This window comes from Grampus griseus, assembly GCF_964374135.1.
Source record: "Grampus griseus genome assembly, chromosome: 14".
Lineage (NCBI taxonomy): Eukaryota > Metazoa > Chordata > Mammalia > Artiodactyla > Delphinidae > Grampus > Grampus griseus.
Genome location: NC_139008.1, coordinates 87683282 through 87705016, shown reverse-complemented (window position 1 = coordinate 87705016; position 21735 = coordinate 87683282). Strand labels below are relative to the sequence as shown.

The 21735-nt window shown below is 62.9% G+C and overlaps 1 protein-coding gene across 1 annotated transcript; it reads right to left on the bottom strand.

The window, feature by feature from the left end:
* Window positions 1-549: 549 nt before the first annotated feature.
* On the bottom strand, window positions 550-21724 carry COL9A3 (collagen type IX alpha 3 chain). Its single transcript, XM_082671091.1, has 32 exons — window positions 21632-21724; window positions 21071-21139; window positions 19847-19882; window positions 19163-19234; window positions 18483-18536; window positions 17322-17357; window positions 17066-17089; window positions 16797-16850; window positions 16131-16184; window positions 15678-15719; window positions 14525-14581; window positions 14065-14118; window positions 13396-13449; window positions 13148-13201; window positions 12660-12713; window positions 12264-12317; window positions 11430-11483; window positions 10393-10446; window positions 10244-10297; window positions 10011-10055; window positions 9806-9859; window positions 9672-9725; window positions 9140-9193; window positions 8963-9034; window positions 7423-7458; window positions 6910-6954; window positions 5545-5577; window positions 5224-5370; window positions 4997-5051; window positions 4315-4497; window positions 2052-2129; window positions 550-1227 (listed from the first exon to the last, which is right to left on the bottom strand). The coding sequence occupies exons 1-32, from the start codon at window positions 21707-21709 to the stop codon at window positions 1037-1039; spliced, it is 2055 nt and encodes a 684-aa protein (XP_082527217.1). The 5' UTR covers window positions 21710-21724; the 3' UTR covers window positions 550-1036.
* Between the last annotated feature and the right edge of the window lie 11 nt (window positions 21725-21735).

Sequence of the window (21735 nt, the reverse complement as noted above, 5' to 3'; positions counted from 1 at the left end):
TCTGTCTGATTCCATCATGTTTTCTTAACATGATAACTTGAAAAATTAACATCCTTTGTAATTTCTTTAGTCTTAGAAGGTACATTGCTTTTTACTTATTTTATTTACATTTTAAATATGCCCCCTTAGCAACTAGAACAAGTTAAATTGTTCTTAACTGTAAGTAAGACATTTTATTTCATTTGTCTGTCGCTTCCCCTTGTAATGATTTCTAGCTGCATAGAACTGTATTGCAAAATGCAGTCCTATTTTAAACCTTTTTGCTAGAAATTTTCCAGAGATCTCCTTTAAAGGTACTTGTGTCCGTAAATGAAATACTTGCTGGATATTAGATTGCTTCAATGCCCTCATTTTCGTACTGAGAGTCATTACTTTCTGTGTAATAAACTGTAGTGTTTGGAACTGAGGTTTTCAGATGAGTGGCTTTATTTGTTACAATAGACCTTAGTGCAGTACAGTCACTTGCAATAAATACTGTCAATGGGAGATAGTTAGACGCTTGTACACGAAGGAGGCGGGTAAATCAGGCGAGACCTTTGTATGGAAGGGATACTGTACATTAAATTCTTTATTTTTTTGGTAATACTGTGGCCAGTCATTAATCTGAAGATTTCGTATATCATTTTATTGAAATGATATCTTAGCCTTTACACAAATGCCATGTAAACAAGTTGCTGAGTATTTTTTTCTCTCGTGAAATTGCACAAACCTTTCTCTATGTGCACCCGAGATCCGTCTGAAATGTTGGGTTGATGATTTTATTACATAGGCCTGGGTCTGAGGTATGATGTTACAGCCGAATGGACCATTGTAAATACACGTAGAGACAGAACACTTTGACAGCAGCTCGATGAAGGACGCTCTCGGGGACCAAGCGTCCAGTCGCTGCCGCTGAGGACAGGAGGGGCAGGCCTCGCTGGACGGCACGGCGGTCTCCGACCATTGATGCCAGGACACTGCTGCTCCCCGCGGGGCCCTGGCACAGCTGGCTGCTTCAGTCGGCATCGCTTCCTCACTCGCTTCCTGAAGTTGTGTTTTAGGAGCTCCTGGAACCTGATTTTTCCCCGCCCCCTCCCATCACGGCTCCTTGGCAGGCGGAGGTGTCGCAAATGCCGGGGGTCCCCTGAGCGCCAACAGCACCGGGAAGGCCAGGATCGCCAGGGAGCCCAGGCTCTCCGTGGGCCCCGTCGCGGCCATCTTTGCCAACACCGGGCACGCCTTGCGGTCCTTGAGACACACCAGGAAGGTGAGTGGAGACACAGAGAGAGGACATCAGTGGTGTGTCCGTTCAGCCAACCCAAGTCTTGTGTTTCTGTAGCTCGTTTCTTAACTCTGGGAGGGGCCCAGGGAAGGCGCGCTCAGGCCGGAGAAGGACGAGGGCAGAGGCCAGGGCGCAGGAGTCTGGGTTCTGTCCTAAGCAGGGCAGCTCAGACTTGAGAAGAGTCAGCTGGCGCCATGTGAGGAATGGGTCTGGGGTGAGTGAGGGGGGATGCTGACGGTGCTGGTGGTAAGCGTGGGAATGGACTAGGTGTGAGACAGAAAGCCCCGCCCCCCCAGGTGGTGGGCACCTGGGCAGGTGGACGGCAGAGGAGAAACCAGGAGCTGGGGGTGCGGGGAGGGGTGGAGTGAGCGAGGAGCTGTGCCGACAGGTGTGTGTTTGCTCCCGGGACGTGTGTGCGGATGCGGCGGCCCCGGGGCAGCCCCCGAGAAGGCTCGGGATGGAACGCGGCTGGGGCTGCCGTCCTCCCTCTCGGCAAAGTGTTTATATTCAGCATGAAAAGTGCCAATATCCAGGGTACGTGTGGGTCACTTAAGAGAAAATTCTGTTCGAATTTAACTGAAATAGATACTCGATGGCTTTAGTTGGATAGAATTTAACTGAAACTCCTGAACTAAAACAGACACAGGGCGATCTGATTAAAGGGTCGTTAAAACAGTCCCTAACCTGGCCTTTAAGGGTGCATCGTCAGGAGAAAAGTTCCCTCAGAAGAGGGGAGACGTGCTCGGCACCCAGAGGTGCCTGTGTAACATAGGTGACAGCGGCCTCATACCTTGGAGCCCTTGGTCTCCGTCAGGCCCGTCCAGGCCCTCGCCAGCTGGGCCTTTGTCTCCTCTGTCCCCCTGGTTTCCTGTCAAGGGCAAGTGACACACGCATTTGCTTAGAAGCCCCGATTCAGGTTCAGAGACAGACTTCCGCTGCCGGCGAGTGTGCGGTCCTGCCTTTCTACAAGCTGGGTGCCTGCTTCCTAAGCTGTCTACCGGATCAAAAACGTTTAGAAAAGGACACCCAGCAGTGTCGGGCTGGATGGATTTGACAGAATGCGCCCACCCGCGTGACTCGCCAGCCTCAGAGCTGCACTTTTGGACCTTTAGTTTGTTCACAATATTTATGCCTGTGAAACAGCTGAGTGTTTGCCCTGTAGCCCTATGTTCAACGTGATTTTTGACAAATTATCTAAGGTGTTTTGAAACGTCCCCTGAATTGTGTTCTCTCCTCCTCCACCTGCAGCTGGTTTTGGTCTCTGGGAGGGGAGCCGAGGCCCTGCTACGAGGGCCCGCTTGTCGGCCTGTGCTTTGTGTGATGCTGGCCGCAGACAGCTTATCCTGAGTGATGTTCTTGGAAAATTGAGCCTCTTGTCAACATAGTGACGCTCAGTGAGGCAAGCAGCATTGTTGGGCGCGGTCTGTCCTGCCTGATGGTAAAAGCAGTGACACCAGTTTCCTTTCCGTTGGTGTTTGTCACTTTTCCCATCGCAGAGGGTAACACACCTTCTACAAAGGATCAGGAGCCCCTGGGCCGGGCAGTCGGGGCCTCCCGTGGGGCCTGGGCTTTCCCGGCCTCCAGAGCAGGTCCCCCATCTGCTGGGTCCCCGGGGGGAGATGGAAGCCCAGCCCTGACAGTGGCTTCTGCCTGAAGACCTACAGTATATATTCTCGTTTAATTCAAACAATAACCTTCGGTCATCCCCACCCCGAGGCAGGCGCCCCAGGGAACACGCTGACCCCGCGCCGTGCGGCGGCCTCCCCTGAATTCTGGGCCGTTTTTCTGAGACCCCATAAAGTGATCAATGCTATTTTTGAATTTTATTTTCAAAAGTCTTAAAGGCATTCAGATCCCTATTTAGAGAAAACCTTGTTTGGTCTTTCTTTGAGGACAGCCGTCCCCCCCCCGCAGACTGTACTGGCGCAGATGGCCCAGGGACGGGCAGAACTCTAGACACGTCTCCAAGACAACAGGGAGATGTCTGATGGTAAACTTGGGACGGGGTGAGAAGGTGCATTTGACATGTTTGCCCTCTAGTGTTGAAACTATTCAATCTCCCGGCGTCTTAACAGTAATGAAATGATACCTCTAATTCTGGAAGCATTTTCGTCTGCTGAGGTATTTTAACTTAACCTCACAGAGGACAAAAGGAGCTCACAGAAGTAAGTTTCCTTTGGAAACTTTTCTCTTAAGCTGTTTTTCAGAAACAGAAAATTATTTGGTCAATAAGTTTGGAACAAATTGCAATCACGAACTTTAAATCCTGAATGGGGGCCGTGAGGCTAGCTGCCTGGGGGCAGGCCGGCTGCAGGGGCAAACGGTTAGAATGTAAAATGAACTAAGTGTTAAAGGCCTTGTTGGAAAAGGTTAGTGGCCAACAGCTCCCTGTCTGGGCACCAGGCATCCCTACAGTGGCACCCCTGCGTGGGATCAAGATTCTCACCTCGTTTCAACTCGTCCCGAGTTCGTTACAGTCCTTAAAATGGATTTTTGATTTATAATTTTTGCCTTTTGCCACAGAAATGGTCACACATGCCAGTTTTCATGAAGGGAAGTGCTGTTACGTACAAATGGGGCTCCTGTGCGTTCATTCCTCACATTCTTCTCAACCCTCCCCCCCCAAATGTTATTCTAACGGTATTTGAGAAAACCATCACATTTTGAAAAACGTTGTCACACCCGTGGGTTTAATAAGGAATTAACTGAGCTGGGCCTGAAAGCATGAAGGGCTGTACCCGAGGCGGCTTCTAGCAATGGCTCAACCTCCCAGGGCTTTTCTAGATGAGCCCGTGGACCCAGAGGGAGGGGAGGGGAGGCGAGGGGAGGGGGCCCCCCCAGGCAGCTCAGACGTGTGTGTCAGACATGGATGGGCAAGGCCAGAAGGACCCTGGCTGAAGGCCAGGTGACTCTGGGCCCATTTCCCCTCTGGGTCTCTTCCCCCGCCCTGTCCCCGCAGGGGAGCCTCTCTGCGTGGTGGGGGTAGATTTCATGGCTGGGGTACTGGCTGGGGGCTCTGGCATGTGGCCGCGTGGTGGGTGGACTGCACTCACCTCTGGGTCCGGGGTCTCCCAGCTCTCCGGTGGGACCGCGGTATCCAGGGGGCCCTCGAGCCCCGGGGTGACCAATGGAGCCTGGGGGCCCCGGGGGGCCGGGGGGGCCAGCGGGACCCGGCCGACCGATGGACCCTGGTGCTAAGGGCTTCCTCAAGTGCGCGGCTAGCTGTGCGATTTGCTCTTTTGGAAAACAGAGATCAGACATCTGTTCATCAGAAGTGTGTCATGTAAAGCGCGAATATACTGCCTTTCAAAGGAAGTTTGTTCACGGATTGAAAAGGGCTTTAACCGCTTTGGGTGCACGTTAAATGCTGTCCAGTCCTCGGTGACCCAAAGAGTGAATCACAGCCCTAGAGCTCCTTAAAGAGCTCATGGATCGGAGAGGCCAAAAGAGCTGAAAGGGCACGATTATTTGACCCTTGTGACCACCTCATTGAGCAGACATCTAGAACATCCCCCGTGCACCAGGCACCGCGGTGAACCCTGCGGGGAGGGGCCCCCTCCAGTGCAGACCCCGAGGACCGCGGGCGGTAGGCCAGCTCGGAGCGTGGCTTGGCTGGAAGGTGGTGGAGGGTGAGGCTGCGTGGGGATGGGGTGAAGGCGAGGATGGGGCTGGGGGTGGGAGGGGCTGCAGCTCCAGGGGCGGGGCCGTGGGCGGGATGGGACAGAGGGCACTCACCGCTGACCATCCCCACACACAGCTCTCTGATGTGCTGCTCGCTGGCTTCTTTGCCCTGGAATTCACCCCAAAATCCATCATCGTATTGGGGGGCACGCTGGCATCTCCTTGAGGCACCCCCACTATCACGCTCTGCAAAGTAACCTTGATCATCTAGAAGAGACTTGATCTGAATCCAGGAGAAGCCCGACACCAGCGAGCGCTGGCCCCAGAGAGGAGACACGTACCGGGACTCCGGGTTTCCCAGTGATGCCAGGCACTCCTCGCACGCCCTGGAGGCCCATGGGGCCAGGGTGGCCCGGGACGCCGTCTATGCCGCTGGTGCCATTGGGGCCCTGGATGCCCTTGGGACCCAGCTCCCCTCGACTGCCGGACTAGAGGGAAACAACAGGAAGGGGTGGGTCAGGGCATGGGCTTCTCCCTCTGGGAGAAGAAGGGCCGACAGTTTCCTGACTTCTGACCAGAGCAGGCCTCTGAGATCTGCACGCCGTCAGGGCCCCGGGGCTGGCCCGGGGGCCCCGAGGAGCCAGCCTCTACCGGGCACTCACCTCTCCTTTGGGTCCGACAGGGCCACTGGGACCCTGCAAAAGAGCAGAAGGGAAGATGTGCGTTTTAATTACTTGCGTGTTGTTAGTTGGTGGGAATTACTTCCCCAGGAACCAGCCTAGCCGGTTATTAGTTGGGGACGGAAGAGAAAAGCAAGTCATTCCCTGGAGCTGCATTTGATGGTGTCACGATAGCCACAGTGGTCACTCCTCTTATTCTCGGTTTCGTTTTATGTCGCTGAGGTTGTATTATAGCTACTGAGTTTTTAACCTTATTTTCCCTAAAGGGCGTTCTAGCTGCATAGTCCTTTTTCTCATCCACGTGTACTTTGTTCCCATTCTTTATCTTTTTTAACATCTTTATTGGGGTATAATTGCTTTACAATGGTGTGTTAGTTTCTGCTTTATAACAAAGTGAATCAGTTATACATACACATATGTCCCCATATCTCCTCCCTCCTGCAGAGCTGAGGGTCTCTGTGCCTAAGGCTCCCCCTTCTCCAGCTGTGACCTCAAGAGGCTGCCTGGCAGGACGGGGACAGGGACTGGGCCCCAACCAGACAGCAGACGGCCCAGGACCACTCATCCATCCATGCCACCGGCCTCCGCCCAGGCCACAGCTGGTGGCCCCCCTCGAAGCCGGAGGGAGATGGAGGGGCCAGGCTTTTCAGCTCAGACAGCCTGAGTGGTAAGTCGCTGAGAGCACAGTGTGAGGGGCACTGCCCGCCTCGCAGGCAGGGATGGAGCAGGTCGGGGGGCTGTTCCCAGGGTCCCGTGTGTCAAGGTCATCTAGGAATTCACCAGATGAAGGACACTCGCGCACACGACTGACACCGTCTCAGCTCAAGCTGGGAAAAGTTGGCTCTGGGCTACAAGGTTGTGATGGAGACGAGGGTCCCTGGGGCTGAGCCCTTCCCGTCTCCTCTAGACTCAGAGGAGGGCTCAGTCACAGAACTGGAGACCCTCACCACCGGGAGCCACGAAGATCTTCATCCCCAAACCCCCTGACTGTCCGTTTCATTCAGCCCCCGAGGTGTGGCCCTGTCAACGAACTCCGTCAGGCTTTTATTCTAAAGTCGACCTGAGGTTTAGCTCTGTGGAAGCAGCGTTTTCTGTAGCTCAGTCTCAACGCTGGCTAATTCATGCTGGAGACACAGATGGAGCACAGGAGGGGGTAGAAAACCCCAGAGCTGGGCCTGGGGCCACCTCCTGCCTTAGGGGCCAGTCAGCAGCCAGGACGTCCCCTGCGCCTCGGTCCTCAGCTCGGCCCACCCCAGCCTGGACCTGCAGACGCTTCCCTTGCCCAGCTCCCACCCCGAACGTGGCGAGTTCTGTCGTCAAAAGTGAGGCCGAGTTAGTCATACTCACCAGTTCTCCTTTATCCCCAGGAAGGCCGTCGGCGCCCGCGATGCCCTGAAACGACACAGCTCAAGGTTGCAGAACTGTCCACGCTGCCGTCCTCCAACCGTGGCGGGAGCCGGTGCCTGAGACCCCGACCCCGGCCCAGGCACCAAGCAGACAGTAAGCAGAGCCTCAGGTGGGTTTAGCCTCTTCTAGGTCCTCCTGCTGCTCCCGGGGGCCCCCCAGAGAGAAGGTGCTGCCTGGAGAACAAACACTTTTCTAATCTGCTCCTGGAACCCAGATGGCCAGCAGGGAACACGCCCCACTCTGAGGGTCCCAGAGGAGCCGCACAGGCCACGGGCGTCCCCCGTTGTACCCAGGAGCCAACCGGTCCCGGGTCCGGCTGGGTGCCCAGAGTTGTCAGCCTGGGGGCGGGGGGGGGCGGCGGGAGAGGGAGGGAGGTGGGAGAGATGAGAAGGATGCCCCCCAGCCCTGAAGACAGCGGGCAGCCCACAGCTGACCTGACCACCGGTCGCTCACCTGGTCGCCCTTTGGGCCTGCAGCTCCTCCCGAGCCCTGGGCAGAGAAAGGCTCAGCGTTAAAGAAACCACAGGCATCCCTGGGCGACCCGTACCCGCTGTGGAGCCAGGACGGGCTGGGGGCACCGGGCTGCTGTGGAAACAGCCTCCTTCCCGGACGTTTGGCATCCTGGCCCCTACGTGTGCTGGGATCCTCCTGTGGAGCCCTCATCTTTTTAGGGGCTCGAAGCCTCGCCCCACGTGGGGTGCGCGCTTGTTTCACGGGCCCTGCTGCCGGACAGCAAGGCCTCTGGGCTCGGCACCACCGGAAAATTTCGGATCGTGCGGCGTTTTCACTCACACGATCCCGGGGCAGCTTCCCGCCGCGAGCTGCCGAGTCAGAGCCCGAAGCTCGTGTGGATCACCTTCCCGGGGGACTGCGGGATTGGGGATCACCTTCCCAGGGGACTGCGGGTTAGGGATCACCTTTCCGGGGGGCTGCGGGTTAGGGATCACCTTCCCGGGGGGCCGCAGGATCGGGGATCACCTTCCCGGGGGGCTGCGGGTTAGGGATCACCTTCCCGGGGGGCCGCGGGATCGGGGATCACCTTCCCGGGGGGCTGCGGGTTAGGGATCACCTTCTCGGGGGGCTGCGGGTTAGGGATCACCTTCCCGGGGGGCTGCGGGTTAGGGATCACCTTCCCGGGGGACTGTGGGTTAGGGATCACCTTCCCGGGGGGCTGTGGGATTGGGGGATCACCTTCCCGGGGGGCTGCGGGTTAGGGATCACCTTCCCGGGGGGCTGCGGGATTGGGGATCACCTTCCCGGGGGGCCGCGGGATTGGGGATCACCTTCCCAGGGGACTGCGGGTTAGGGGCCTGTCTGGGAACTGCCAAAATCACCCCTGAAACGTTAAAATAAAAACTGTCCATCGGCGCAGATAGCAGCGCGAGGAAGAACCCGCCCAAAGGGTCCAGAGAGTGAAACTTCCCTGTGACCTCAAAGTGCAGGCGAGGGTGACCGGGGTGGCAGGGGATACAGTAACCGGCCCCTCGCCCCCACGGGGACGGGTGCAGTGTCCAGGGCCTCTCTCTCCACCTCTTGGAGGCCCTGGTGCCCTTGGCATGCCCCTGACCCCTGGCATTTCTGGCCTGAAGGCTGAGGAAGGGCCCACTGTCCCAGCCCCAGGCCGTGGTTTCTGTGGCCCACCAAGCCCGGGATGAAGGGGCGCCAGAGATGGCAGCTCCTGGGTCCTGTCACTGCCAGCAGGTGGACGGACGGCCAAGGAAGGCACCTGAGGTTCCCCTGGGACCTGGTGTAGCGCGGCTAGGCCGGAGCCCAGACACAGCCCACAGCCTCCTCCCGGGGCCCCCGGTCACCCAGACTGGGGCCCTCTGTGTCCCAAATATCACGGGACAATAGGGACACCCACAGTGCCCGACTACTGCACACCCACGGTGTGAGGTGCCTCTGGGGGCCGCTGATGTGGCGCCGCTGTGTGTCCCGTGGGACTGTGGGTGGGGTGCAGGAGCAGGACACCCCTGCTAGGACAGCCACTTACCCGGTCGCCCATGCCACCTCGGAGGCCTTGGGGGCCGGGCAGGCCAGGGTCTCCCATGCTGCCCTTCCGGCCCTACAGACAAGGACGCAGCGCGTCAGCACCCACAGGGAGCCCAGTGGAGGCCCCTCCCCAGCCCAGCTGGCCCACCTGGGCTCCCTGGGCGCAGACCTCACCCACCTGGAAACCGCGGACACCAGGGGCTCCGGGGGGGCCTTGCGGGCCCAGAGCCCCCTGAAAGACAGACAGAGAGTGTGAATCCAGCTCCGCCTCCCCCGCAGGGGCTGGGCAGACACAGGAGCTGGTCCCCAGCCATCTGGCCCAGTTACTGGGGAAAGAGGTGGGAGGGATCCTGGGGGGCAGCTGGGGGTCGCAGAGGTCAGGCGTGCCCTCGGGCCCTGTGCGTCAGTCGGACTTGGCGTGGGGCACCGATGCCGATGTCTTCCTTATCTTGGTCTATGGTGGGGCTGAGAGGCGGGGTGCTTCCACCACACCTCCCAGGCCCCAGGTGGGTGCTCCCTCGGCCGGCTGGGTGCTGGCACAGAGGTCTCAAGGACAGGACAGCTCGAGCCTGGCCACCACCGTGTCCCAGCTTTCACAGGCTCAGCCCCTTCATGCACCCAGAACGCCGCCGCAGCCCACACAGAAAAGGGGGCCACCCGGCTGTGGCTCCAGGCCCACCCCCACCCCAGGCTTCATTCCCCCGACTCACCGCTGAGCCCCTGTGGCCAGCCTCGCCACGCTCCCCGGGCACGCCAACGTCTCCCTACACTCGGGGAGGGGGACAGAGGGTGTCAGCGGGGTCCGCGCACACTTGGGTTGGGGGTGAGGGCTGCAGATACTCACGGGGACACCGGGCTCTCCTGAGGGGCCAGCCTCGCCCAGCTCTCCAGCTCTGCCCTGCAGGGGAGGGGGGAGCCCTGCGTGAGCTCTGCCCACATCCCTCTGCCCAGGATCCAGGCTGCGGCCTACCCGCTTCCCCCTTTCCCCCCTCCCCCTCCCCCTCCCCTCCCCTCCCCGCTCCCCTCCCCAGAAGAAAGAAGCCACGTACCGGTTCTCCTTTCTCACCCTTGGACCCTGCTCGTCCAGGGAGACCCTGCAGGTCAGAGGTCAGAGGTCAGAGGTCAGCATACAAGACCAGAGGCAAGACCCCAAGGGTGAGGGGCTCCTGCAGCCTCCCCGGCCTTGATGCACAGCCCCCTGCAGGTGCCCCCACTCAGGAACCCACGGGAGGTGACCACTGGCATTGTCCCTGGGGCCATGGCAGGAGCCCCGTGCACTCACCGGCAGCCCATTGGGACCCTTCTCTCCTGGGGCACCATTGCGACCAGCTTCTCCCTGTGGGAGTTTGGGGGGACATGGGGTGCTGAGGCCCTGGAGGCTGAACTCCCTGCAGACCCCTCCTCCCCTGCAGAGCGCCAGCCAGTACCAACCTTCTCGCCATCGAGTCCCAGCACACCGTCCCGGCCATCCTTGCCCGGCATGCCCTGGGGACAGCAGATGGTGTGAGGCCCAGTGGGCAATCAGCCTGGTCACCCTCCAGACCACGCCCGCCAGCCCCTCCCTTCCCCGGCCCCCCCCTTCTCCAGCCCCCCCTTCCCCAGCCCCTCCCTTCCCCGGCCCCTCCCTTCCCCAGCCCCCTGCACTAGGTCTGCCCTCCTGGGCTCAGGGGGCAGGTAGTAACCTGTGCTGCCCTCCGATCGCACAGATGAGGGCGGTGAGGATGCACCCAGACCACACGCTGCCCCCCGCGTCCCACGTCCGCCCAGACTCTTCATGCGCCCCAGGGAAGTTCTGCTGTGCCCACTTTATGGACGGGGAAACTGAGGCTTGGGAGCCAGGATTTGGGCTCAGGCCTGCCGAATCCTAGAGGCTTGACTAATTTTGGAATCTCAGACACAGCCGTGTGCTGGGAAGGTGCCAGGAGAGCAGCTGGGGTCCCTCACTCCCCTCCTTCAGCCTCCCACTGCCAGGCTGTGCTACCCCAGGTGGCCTCCCAGGGGCCCATCCTCTAGGGCCAGGATGGGGAGGGGGCCAGGAGGAAGTGGGGGTCTGGGCTGGGCATGGGCACATAGCAGGGATGAGGGGGCACAGGTGGGGAGGGCCAGTGCTCAGGACCCTCAGAATGCCCCCCCACCTGTGCCACCCAGTCCCCCACCACCCTCACGTGCCCCTGGAATGCAGATGAGCTCAGCCCGAGACCCTCTACCTCTGTGTGGTCTAGACGGCAAAAGATTCCGTGGCCTCCGGCAAAACGCAAGTGTGCGGGCCCTTCACCCACAAATTAGGCATTTCCAGAAGGCGACAGCAGAGCAAAACAAGGGAGGGCCAGTGGCCCTGCAGCTGGCCCAAGTATAGCCCAGGGCCGTGGGAGGAGAATGACTCTCCCGGGGAAGCAGGTGCAAAGGGCAGGGAGCAAGGGGCCGGCAGAGCCCCCTCCGCCCCTATGCTGGCACCCACGGGCACTCACCGGCTCTCCGACCAGCCCGGACATGCCAGGGACGCCTTTAGGACCAGGCCTGCCCTGAAAGACAGGCACGGGGCCGCAGTTAGGCCCATCGGGACTGCTCCTTCCAGATACCTCACTAGGTCCGGGGGAGGGGGACGGGGGAGGTAGGCCCGGGAGCCTTAGACGCGCCGTGCGCCCCACTTTCTAGACTCCGGGTGTTGAGCTTGGGCCAGGGACAGCTGTGTAGGCCGGGTCCGACCCCAGGGGAAAAGGCCCATCACCCCGGGAGCTGAGGACCCCGTGGATGCGGCGGCATCACATGGCCGCCTCCTGGACCTCCGGCTGCTAGGCTCAGGCGGGGGGAGACGGGATTGGTTCAGAGACAGCCACTTCATTCCGTGAGATGCTGAATTATCTCTTGGCTTCACTTATGTTCTGCTCAACCCGAGAGTCGTTTGCGTTACTGCATCTCACAGCTGGGCATCCTCGGCCCAAGGTCAGGCCCCACTGCCCGGGGCCTCTTGACGGATGTCAGGGGCCAGGTGCGCACTCAGAAGTGTGGTCCTCCGGACCCTGCCCTGCTGCTCCGGAGAGGAGTTGCTGAGGTGACAGTAGCTTCAAGGAGCCACGGGGGCAACAAGGCCAGGGGACTCCTGGGGGAGCTGCCTGGGCAGGGGGAGGGCTGGGACTCCCAGGCCCAGCTTGGCACTGTCCAGCGGCTCCCCGCCACCCTCAGGAGAGGGCAGCTGCCCCTCGCCTCCCTGGACTTACCGTCCATCCCCCCCACCAGCCACCCGCCCTGTGGATCAGGTTCTCCCAAGGAAGGACCCAGAGAACACAGGCTCTCTCACTTACGAGGTCGCCCTTGGGGCCGCGCAACCCCTCTGGGCCCCTCTCGCCTCTGTCACCCTGCAATGACAAGGGGGGACAGGGAGAGAGTTAACTCAAGAAGCTGGGAGAGCAGGGTGACGATGCTGAGGGTCACAGAGGTCAGAGGGACACTCACCACACCTCACCTCATGTCTGGAAAGAGAGAACGCAAATCTCCCACGAAGGACGGGCTGACTCTGGACTCGCCCCCTCCCCCCAGGTGTGTCCACTGGCACCTGCCCAGGTGTGCCACATGTGATTCCCCCCAGGTGTGCCCAGGGGATGGGCAGCCCAGTGGGGCTGGGGGAGGTGTCAGAGTGAGCAAGAGAGAAGAGAGCCTGGGCCTGCACGGGACCACCCCCCACCCCCAGACACACGTACCACTTTCCCAGGGGCTCCTGGGATCCCGGGGGGCCCTCGGAATCCGATGGGACCCTGTGGAGGAGAAGGGGCACCTGAGCCTCTCCTCTGAAGCCTGGGCAGCATCCCCCAGCACCCGGCTCCATCTGGAGAGGCCCGCCGGGAGCCCCCTCCCAAGCCCCCCAGCAGGCCCCTCCCCCGTCATCCCCCCAGTGGTCCCCAAGCCCCTCCCCCTCCCACATTTGCCAAGGCCTCCCCTGCTGTCCCGTTTGCCTCTCCCATTCCCTTTGGGCCCAAGCCACAAAAGCCTTCACAGGCCCCGGTTTTGGGAAACATCCAGTGAGTGGAGGCCCAGAGGGCTGCGGTCACACAGGCCACCTGTGGCCGCTGGTGAGGACCCACGCTCAAGGGGCCCATCTAACGTCTGGAGGTGGCCCCCAGCCACCTCTTGACCTCGGGCTGGCCCACAGCCCCTCAAGGGCCAGGCAGCGGGGCGCTGGTGGACTTACCCGGTCCCCGGGGGGTCCGAGTGGCCCTGGAAACCCTTGTAGGCCCCGTGGACCCTGCAGGGAGAGAGCTGGAGCTGCAGGGCCTGGGCCGGCAGCCCCTGGGACCGCACACCTCCCAGGAGCTGCTGAAGGGCTCTGGTATATTCCCCAAAACCCTGCCTCAGGACCCGCACCCGATTCCCGTCCTGGGAGTTGGTGGACTGTCCCCACCCCACATCCTCACCTGTCCAACACCTCCCCTTACTCACCTGCAGCCCCACGGTGCCTGGGATGCCAGGGGGCCCGGGGGGGCCGGGGTCACCCTGCAGGAGAGGAGGGTGGCATCAGCCCCGAGCTCTCCCCCACCTCTCCGAGCCCACGGCCCCACCCCGCTGCCAGAGCCCTTGCCATGCGGGGTGTCGCCCCACTTCAGAGCTGAGCCCCCAAGGCCCAGAGGGGTGGCCCCGTGTCCTCCCCCGCCCTCCCCAGACACCTCCTCCTGGCGGCGGCCAGCCCCTCTGCTGCTCACACGGCAGTCTGGCGGCTCGCGCTGCGCTAGAGGGCACCCAGCCTCGCCCGCAGCCTGTGGGTGAGGATGCCCAGATGCCCTCCAGGGCAGTGGCAGGGACTACTGGGGGCCACTCCGGGCTGAGGCCCACCTTCTCCAGCCCGCAGCGGGCCCGCCCAAGCTCAGGGAGCTTCCGTGTGAGGCCAGGTGTTGCGGGCTCTGTGCAGAGACCCTGCCCCAAATCACCCGCCTCTAAGAGCCAGGCCCCGAGGGGAGGCGTGCACAGAAGCTGCTCCGTCAGAGGGCACCGAGATGCAGCCAGCACGTCCTCACACACCCCCAGCCCTGCCCGAGACCCAGCCCCCACGCCCCCAAGTGCCTGTGCCTCCCAGCCACCCCCGGGCGCCACCCAGCCGCCAGCCGCCTTCACCTTCTCGCCATCCTTGCCGACTTCTCCTTGCTCCCCTTTGTAGCCGGTGGGTCCCTGAAAGACAGCGGCGGGTGGACGGTACAGACCCCACAAGCGGCCCTGAGCCAGTTAAGGCCTGCCTGGCCCACCGGCCCAGCTGGGGAACAGAGGCCCGGTTGGGAGGAGAAGGGCTGGGCCAGGGAAGGGGGCTGGGGGCCTGAGGCCAGCCTTCCCCCATGCCCTCTCTCAATGCCCCCCCCAGTCCCCAGCGGGTCACCGCGGTGAAGGGGGACAGGGACAGAGCGAGGTCCCCCAGCAGGGCAGGGGCCAGCCCGCCTTGCTTCCCGCAACAATCCTGCAACCAGGGCAGGCTTTCTGGACGCCCACCTCCCCCCGGACCTCCGCCCACACGGGGGCCCCGCCGCCTCCTAGGGGTGTGAAGGTGAGCTGGGGTCTGAGTCAACCCTCAGTGGCCGCTCACCTTGAACCCTGGCATTCCTGGGGGCCCCGGTGGGCCTGGCGGGCAGATGGCCGGGCACTGTTGGGAAACAGAATGGTCAGACCCCTCCCAGTAAACCTGGGGCAGTGCTGAGGTCAGAACCCAGGGGCCCGGAGATGGGCCATTTGGGGTGGGTGAAGGGGAGCTCGGGCCACATGGGGGCCTCCTGGGGAGCCCAGACAGGGCCTCATTCAGGGCCACCGTGGGGCGCGGTGAGGGGCCGCAGAGCCAGAGCGCGGCCGCCGGCCCCTCATAGCCGGCTCCGATGTCTCAGCCCCAGCGCAGGTTCAAAGCAGCTATTCAGCGTCATGGCCGCCGGCTGCACAAAGGGGCCTTTATCACGCGCCCGGCTCTGCAGCCAGCTCTGCTCGGGGGTCCCCTCGGCGCCAGAGGTGCCTCAGGGAGGGACACGTGGTCCTCGGGCACAGGCCGCATGCTCCACACCTGGGGGCTCGGCGAGCCCGGGGTGGCATGGGGGTGTCTGGATCATTCCACAGCTGCTCTGGCACAGAGCCAGTGCCATCCACCTCCCCCAGCTGTCCTCCTCTTTCCAGAGGACCCCCAAACCCTCCCTCAGAACGCCAACCGTCAAGCACTCGGGACACGGGCTGGGGAGAGAAGGGCAGCAGGGGCCCCAGTGGGCAAACGGGCTGGGCCAGGCTCTCCCTTTAATAACTTCCAGCCGCTCCGAGGAGGAGGCCGGGTGCTGGCCTGGCCCACGAACAGCTGTGCAAACGAAGCCCACAGGCCCCAGGCCTCCAAAGTCACTGTTTTCTTCTGACGGGAGACACAGCTCAACAACCAAAAGCGGGTCCCAGACTCCGGGCTGGAAGCTTTTGTGACGGGGAAACCTCCCGTCCGCGCCCCCAGCGCAGCCACGCTCTCTGTGCCGAGGGGCGGGGCGGGGCGACACGTGATTAAATTGACTTCAGTTCGTGCTGCTGCTGCGCATGCCAGGGTAGACCGGTGAGGCGGGGAGGGGCAGCTCGGGGGAACTGTACCCAAAGCTGGTGCCACCGGCACTGAACCCGTCCCTAGGGGCCCCCGTCCCTGCCTCCCTGTGCTCTGCAGACGGGCCCCTCCCACCAAGACAGGCACCCCGACAAAGGGCTTCACAAAGACAGCACATGCCCACCTGAAGGTCAGTAACGCCTTCGGGAAGGACCCCTGGGCGACCCTGGAACAGAGAGACGCCAGTTTTGACGTGGCCCCCCCTTCCCTCCCCCCACCCACTCAAGACCTCCTGGGGACTCAGGGGCCCTTCATCCCCCCGTGGCCAGTGCCAGGTACTGCTGGTCCCCCCCCTTGCAGGGCATGTGACAATGACAGAAACCACCTGCCCTTGGGGCGGGGTGGCCACCAGGCCTGAGCCTCACTAGCCCTGGGTCAGCTGAGGCACACGGATCCGGCCTGGACTTGGCTCACGTCTGGGGTGTGGCCAGGACTCTCGACGTGGACATGGGAGCTGGGGCTGGGGGCATGGGGGGCCCGAGGACGGGCACCCTGGGGACAGGAAGGCAAGCCCACCAAGCAGTCGTCATGCCTGGGACTCCTCCTGAGAGGCTCTAGAACCCCGCCCAGTACTCACAGGGGGGCCAGGAGGTCCCGGGGGGCCAGGGAGGCCTGGAAGTCCAGAGGGTCCCTGTGGGGGGGATGATGGCTTAGACGGAGCAGGGCCAGCCCCGACCTGAGTGAGGGGCCCCACGACTTCCAGAGAGAAGATGCCCCTATGGGGGCACCCCCAGTGCTGCCGTGCTGGCCCGCCCCAGCCCTGCGCGTCCTGAGGTCTGCGCTGCCCTGTCCTGGGTGTCAGCCACGAAGGCCCACCAAGAAAGAGGGCGAGGGGGGCTTCCCTGGCGCAGTGGTTAAGACTCCGCCTGCCAATGCAGGGGACACGGGTTCAAACCCTGGTCCGGGAAGATCCCACATGCCGCGGAGCAACAAAGCCCGTGCGCCACAGCTACTGGGCCTGTGCGCCTAGAGCCTGTGCTCTGCAACAAGAGAAGCCACTGCAGCCAGAAGCCCGCGCACCGCAACGAAGAGTAGCCCCCGCTCCCCGCAACTAGAGAAAGGCCGCGCGCAGCAACGAAGACCCAATGCAGCCAGAAATAAATAAATAAATTTTAAAAAAGAAAGAGGGCGAGGGGGAGGGAGAGGAGGGGCACAGGGAGGTGGTGACAGGGGAGGGAAAAGGGAAGGAAAGCGGGGAGGCCCCCCCCATGGTTGCATTTGGGGAGTCCTGGCAGACACTCACCGGGGGACCCCGGAGGCCAATTCCGCCTGGGACGCCGCTCACCCCTGCCTCTCCCTGGGGGAGGTAAGAAGTGAGAGATGGGGGTCTGCACCCAAGGAGCTCTGAGGATCCCCGGGGAGTCCAGACCAGGCTCCCATATCCCTACACAGGGCCAGCCTGCCCTCTCCCCCCTGCCCCAGTCCTGGTCTGGGACCTGGTCGCCATGTTGGCTCGGGGTGTGGCGGGCATGCTCGGGGGTGGGGGGGGGCACGAGGGTTATCAGTACTCACGGGGGGTCCAGGGAGGCCTTTGCCCTGCAACGCCAAGCACGGGGTCAGAGCTTGCTTGGGACGGGAGGAGGTCGCCCCGCACCCACCCCGTCCCCCTGAGCTGTCAGGTGAGTTGCTGGGGATGAGAAGGCACAGCCCAGATAGCACCCAGGCCCCCAGCCCAGGGACCAACCCCCAGGAGAAGCTGCAGAGGGGCAGCACACGTGGCATTTTGGGGCCCCTCAAACTCCCACCAGGAGGAGAAGACAGTACTCACCCCCAGCCCAGGTGGCCCTGGGGGTCCCAGACTTCCCTGCGTAACGAAAGGGGGCATCAGGGGTGGGCTGGGCCCAGGCACCGTCGCCTATGTTTGCAAACCTGTCCCCTTCCCTCTCAAGTCCATCTCCCCTGAGGAGGGGGTTCTTGTTTTATAGAAGACCGACAGGGGGTCGGGGGGACCTCTGATGTCCCAGGGGCCTGGGACTGGTCCTTTACCAGCAGTCCTGAGGAAAAGCCTCCTACTGCAGGCCACCAGGAAGGCACATGCCAGGTGTGACCTGAGCCACACAGCATAGCCTGATGCCCGGCTCCTCCAGGAAGCCCTCCGGACTCCTTGGTCCACAGTAGGAAGCCCCAAACCTCCAGCAGCTGGTGGCCTGCCCGTCCGCCCAGCACCCTCCTGGTCCTCTTGCTGCCTTGCATCCCAAGGATGGGGCCCTTGTTCAGGAGGCCCTTCCCCTCCTGTGCCCCAGGCTCCCTGCAGAAAGCCTGGAGCTAGTCCCCCCTCCTCCCTTCCCCCACTTTCCCCCACTCCCCCAACGTCCTTGGAAACATCAAAGCAGCCACTCTCTTCCTTGTTTCCCACTCAGAACACTCCTACAGCCCAGTTCCCAAAGGCAGGGCTGCGTCCTGGCGCCCTCCCCCCATCACAGCCCCCCTGCCCTCTGCACCCCAGGGCTGGGGGACAGTCACTTCTCGAAGGGGGGACAGGGAGGGAGTTGTCGGTCTCAGCTTTGCACTTGGAGCCATGAGAGGAGTTGGTTGGTCAGAAAGGGGGTTTTGGTGAACAATGGTCAGACTCGGGGGACAGGCTGGGTGACCGTGGGCCCCTAGGGTGGGCACAGAGAGAGGGGCAGCAGCTCACCAGAGGAGGAGGAGGGCATGTGGGGCCGCTCACGCCCCAACCATACCAGCCCCCGCAGCACGGTCTGAGGGCTGGGACAGCTCTGACCAGAGGGGGTGGGGGGGCACTCATCACCCTGTGTCCTCATGCCCTCCAGCCCCCTTCCACCCCACGGCAGGGGCGGGGCCCAGCCAGTGCAGTCACAGCAGCTGCCCTCAGAACCCACAGCCTGTGGACAGCTGGTGCTCAGCCTGGCTGCCCCTGGCTGGGACCTCGCCCCTGAGCTGAAGCCACTGGACGCGGTGCCTGCCTTACCCGTTCTCCGGGGGCGCCCTTGGGTCCAGGGGGTCCATCGTGCCCGGTCAGACCCTGGGGAGGGAGGTGGAAGGAGGGATGGAGGGGTCACATGGGAAGGACGTGCCCTCTCGGGGAAGAAGCAGGCGTGGGCTCCGCCCTAACTAAAGCCGGTTGAGAGAGGCCAGAAAGACCCTCGGGCCGGGCACCTTCCCCTCTGGCCCCACCCACCACCCACCTGGTGGGAAGCCAGCGGCTGGAGCACCTGCCGGAGTGGGCAAGCCCAACGGGCAGGAGAGTTCCCCTCTGACATCCCCTCCAGTGTGTGCGAAGCCCCCAGGCCTGGGGCCAGGCCTTAAGCTCCCGAGGAGCCCCTGACGCAGGCACCCTGGGGCTCGGAGGGGTCTGGATAATGGGCCTTTGTTCCCAGAGAAGCCAGAGCTGGCGGGACTTTCACCTCGCCTGTGCGCTGGCGCTGGCGTCTGGCAGACGGGGCCAGACACTAACAGGCATGGGATGAAGGCCAAGGGACCCTGCCGGGGGACATCCGGAGACACTCTTGGGCCTGGCTTTCCTGCTTGAGCTGGCCCAGTTGGAAAACAGCAATTAAATCTGACTCCTGGGCGCTGGGATGGAACCCGTCCAGGCTGGGAGGGGAGTGGGGGGCTCGTGGGAGGAGAAGGAGGGGCCGGCACACTCACATCCACACCAGGCAGTCCCGGCATCCCGGCTTCTCCTGGTTTCCCTGGCTTCCCCGGGGCCCCTTTCGGTCCCTGTGGAGGGAAAGGGCAGAGGTGTGAGCGAACCTCCAGCCAGAGCCTTGGCCTTGACCAAGGAGAAGAGTGTCCTCCAGCGGGGCACGACCTAGCAGCCCTGGATGGGCCCCTCTTCACCAGAGCCCCAGTCCTCCTGCTGCCCTGCCCTCCCCTTGCTAGCCCCAGGAGGCCTTACCCCTCCAGCTGCCCCTCTCCCCTCCTTCGGTCACATCTGGAGGACACTCACCCAGACGCTTTGGCCTCCCCAGCTAAGGGCCAGTGGGCCCCTCTGTGGGCCCCTCCATGAGCCCGGGACCCTCAAGTCCAGGGCCTGAACGGCTCTAGGACGGCTCACTTGTGGGACCTCTGGCGGGCTGGATGTGCAGGTCTGTACGGACCTCTTCCCTGACCTGCCGGCACTTGCCCGGAGACTCACTGGGTCCCACCCACACCCCTCCCACCTCTTCCCACTCTGCCCCTGCTCCAAGGCCGCCCTATGGCAACCCGGGGCCCAGCATGGTGGGAAGGGGTGTCAATGACCCCCCTGCTCTAGGCCCACCCATCCCCTCCAGACTAGAAGGAGGCCTCCTCCCCCCTCCTCCCCCCACACCCCGCAGCCAGGACACTCACCAAGGGCCCAGGCAGCCCTGGAGGACCAACTTCTCCCTGCAGAGAGGGAGACGTCCACACGTGACCAAGGGTCCTCTGGAAGCTCCGCCCAGGGGAGCAGAGCTGGGCCCCACAGGAAGCCCCAGGAGGCAGGATGGAGCCCCTCACCCCATCATCCACACCTGTAGGCACCTCCCCTCTAGGGCCAGGTGCGGAGGCAGGTGGTGGGGAGAGGGGTGAGCTGGACAGACTGGGGATTTGAGCCCACTTTGAGGGCACAGGGACACCCCAGGAACGGTGGGAGGCGTCATGAAGCCCCACCTCTCCGCCTGCCTGAGAAACTCCAGAAACCCGGTCGGAGGTGGCAGCCTCCAGACACACAGAGGACCGGGAAGGCACCCTGGCACCCTCTCCACCCTGACGGCCACTAGCTCTGACATCTTTCACCCGAGGCTTTCAGGCCAGGCTTTAAGTGGAAACGTCCCCAGAGGGAACGACTGGGGAGCCCTGGGGCGCCAAGTGCCCAGCCCCACCAGGAGGGGAGGCCACCTGGGTCCAGGGCCCAATACAGCCACACTGAGCGACGGCCCTGCGGGTGGGGTGGCGGGAGGGAGACTCAGGACCATCAAGGGCCAGGCAGGGCCCTGGGGACCCAGAAGGAGGCAGGTTCTACCCAGGGAACAATACTGGTGAGGAGAGGCCTGGAGGGCCCTGACTCTCACGGACGTGGCTGAGTCGGGGGCTCTCAGCCCGCCGGGTCCTGGGGGCAGCCTTCAGGGTCTCATCTGCCTCCCATAGAGCTTCGGCCACGCCTAGGCGGGGGCGCCCTTGGAGGAGGCCACTTCTGGGGCAGAGCCAAGCCCCAGCCCTGTCCAAGGCTGGCTCCAGCCTCTAGTAGCCGCCAACGAGACCCACCCAGAGGGACAGCCTTTACCCCCAGAAACGAGGAGTGCAGACCCCTCTGGGGACCCAGAGACACACACCCAGTGCCCACACCTCCAGCCCCAAGAGCACCATGGAGCCACCCGCCCCCGTCCTGGGGAGGCAGTCCCCGGGGGGTCCACCCCCGAGAAGGAACAAGGATCGTCTTTGTCCCGTTTCACTCCCCACAGGGGCGCTGGCTCATCGCCCCAGCCCTGGGAGGTGCAGTTAGCTTTCTCTCCATCAGGACTGGGGCTCAGGGAGGTTGGGGCGGCAGCGAGAACCCCGCAAAAGCTCCCCGGCCATCCCCGCCCACACACTCACATCAATGCCGTCCTTGCCTGGCTTCCCAGGTGGTCCTCGGGGGCCGGGGGGGCCTCGAGGTCCCACTTTCTGAAATGGAGAAATGTCATTAGGCAGCTGCATCCCCACCCTCTCCCGCTGGCAGGGGGGGGTCCCCCCTGGTTGGAGGAGAGCTAGGGCCTGTCCAGGGCCTTGGCAGTGTCCCCTGCCACCTCGCCTGGGCAGGAGGGGCTGCGTCGGGGCTGAGCCCCGCAAGCAACAAAGGCCACATTGTATCTCTCTGGTGGAGACACAGCGCTGGCACCGGACCCTGCCTGGTGAGGAGGGGCAGGCCCTGCGCGCATCTCCGAGGTGTCCTGGCGTCCGTGGAGGCTAGCCGGGGGATGGCGAGGAAGCTATGGGGCGACAGGACTGTGCCCGCTGTCCCCGGGGCCCCGGGCTCCCTGGCTCCCTCGCTGCCCCCGGGGGTGAGGCGGGGAGCTTATCCCCTGGCTGTGCTGCTCAACGCAGACCTCAGAGCCACGGACCCCCACCCCAGCCGCCTTCCAAGGCGAACCCAGCGCACCGGGGTCCCGCGCTCACCTGCGCCCCGGTCACGGTCATGGTGGCGGCCAGCAGCTGCCCAAGCAGGAGCAGGGCCAGAGCGGGGGCTCCGGCCATGGCTGCACACACGCTCTGAGCGGAGC

Coding starts and splice junctions, on each gene's coding strand:
- COL9A3 (XM_082671091.1), bottom strand. CDS start 21,709: ATGGCCGGAGCCCCCGCTCTGGCCCTGCTCCTGCTTGGGCAGCTGCTG. Junction 14,119..14,524: donor CAGGAATGCCAGGGTTCAAG/GTGAGCGGCCAC, acceptor GCTGTCTTTCAG/GGACCCACCGGCTACAAAGG. Junction 12,714..13,147: donor TCGGACCCCCCGGGGACCGG/GTAAGTCCACCA, acceptor TCTCCTCCACAG/GGTCCCATCGGATTCCGAGG.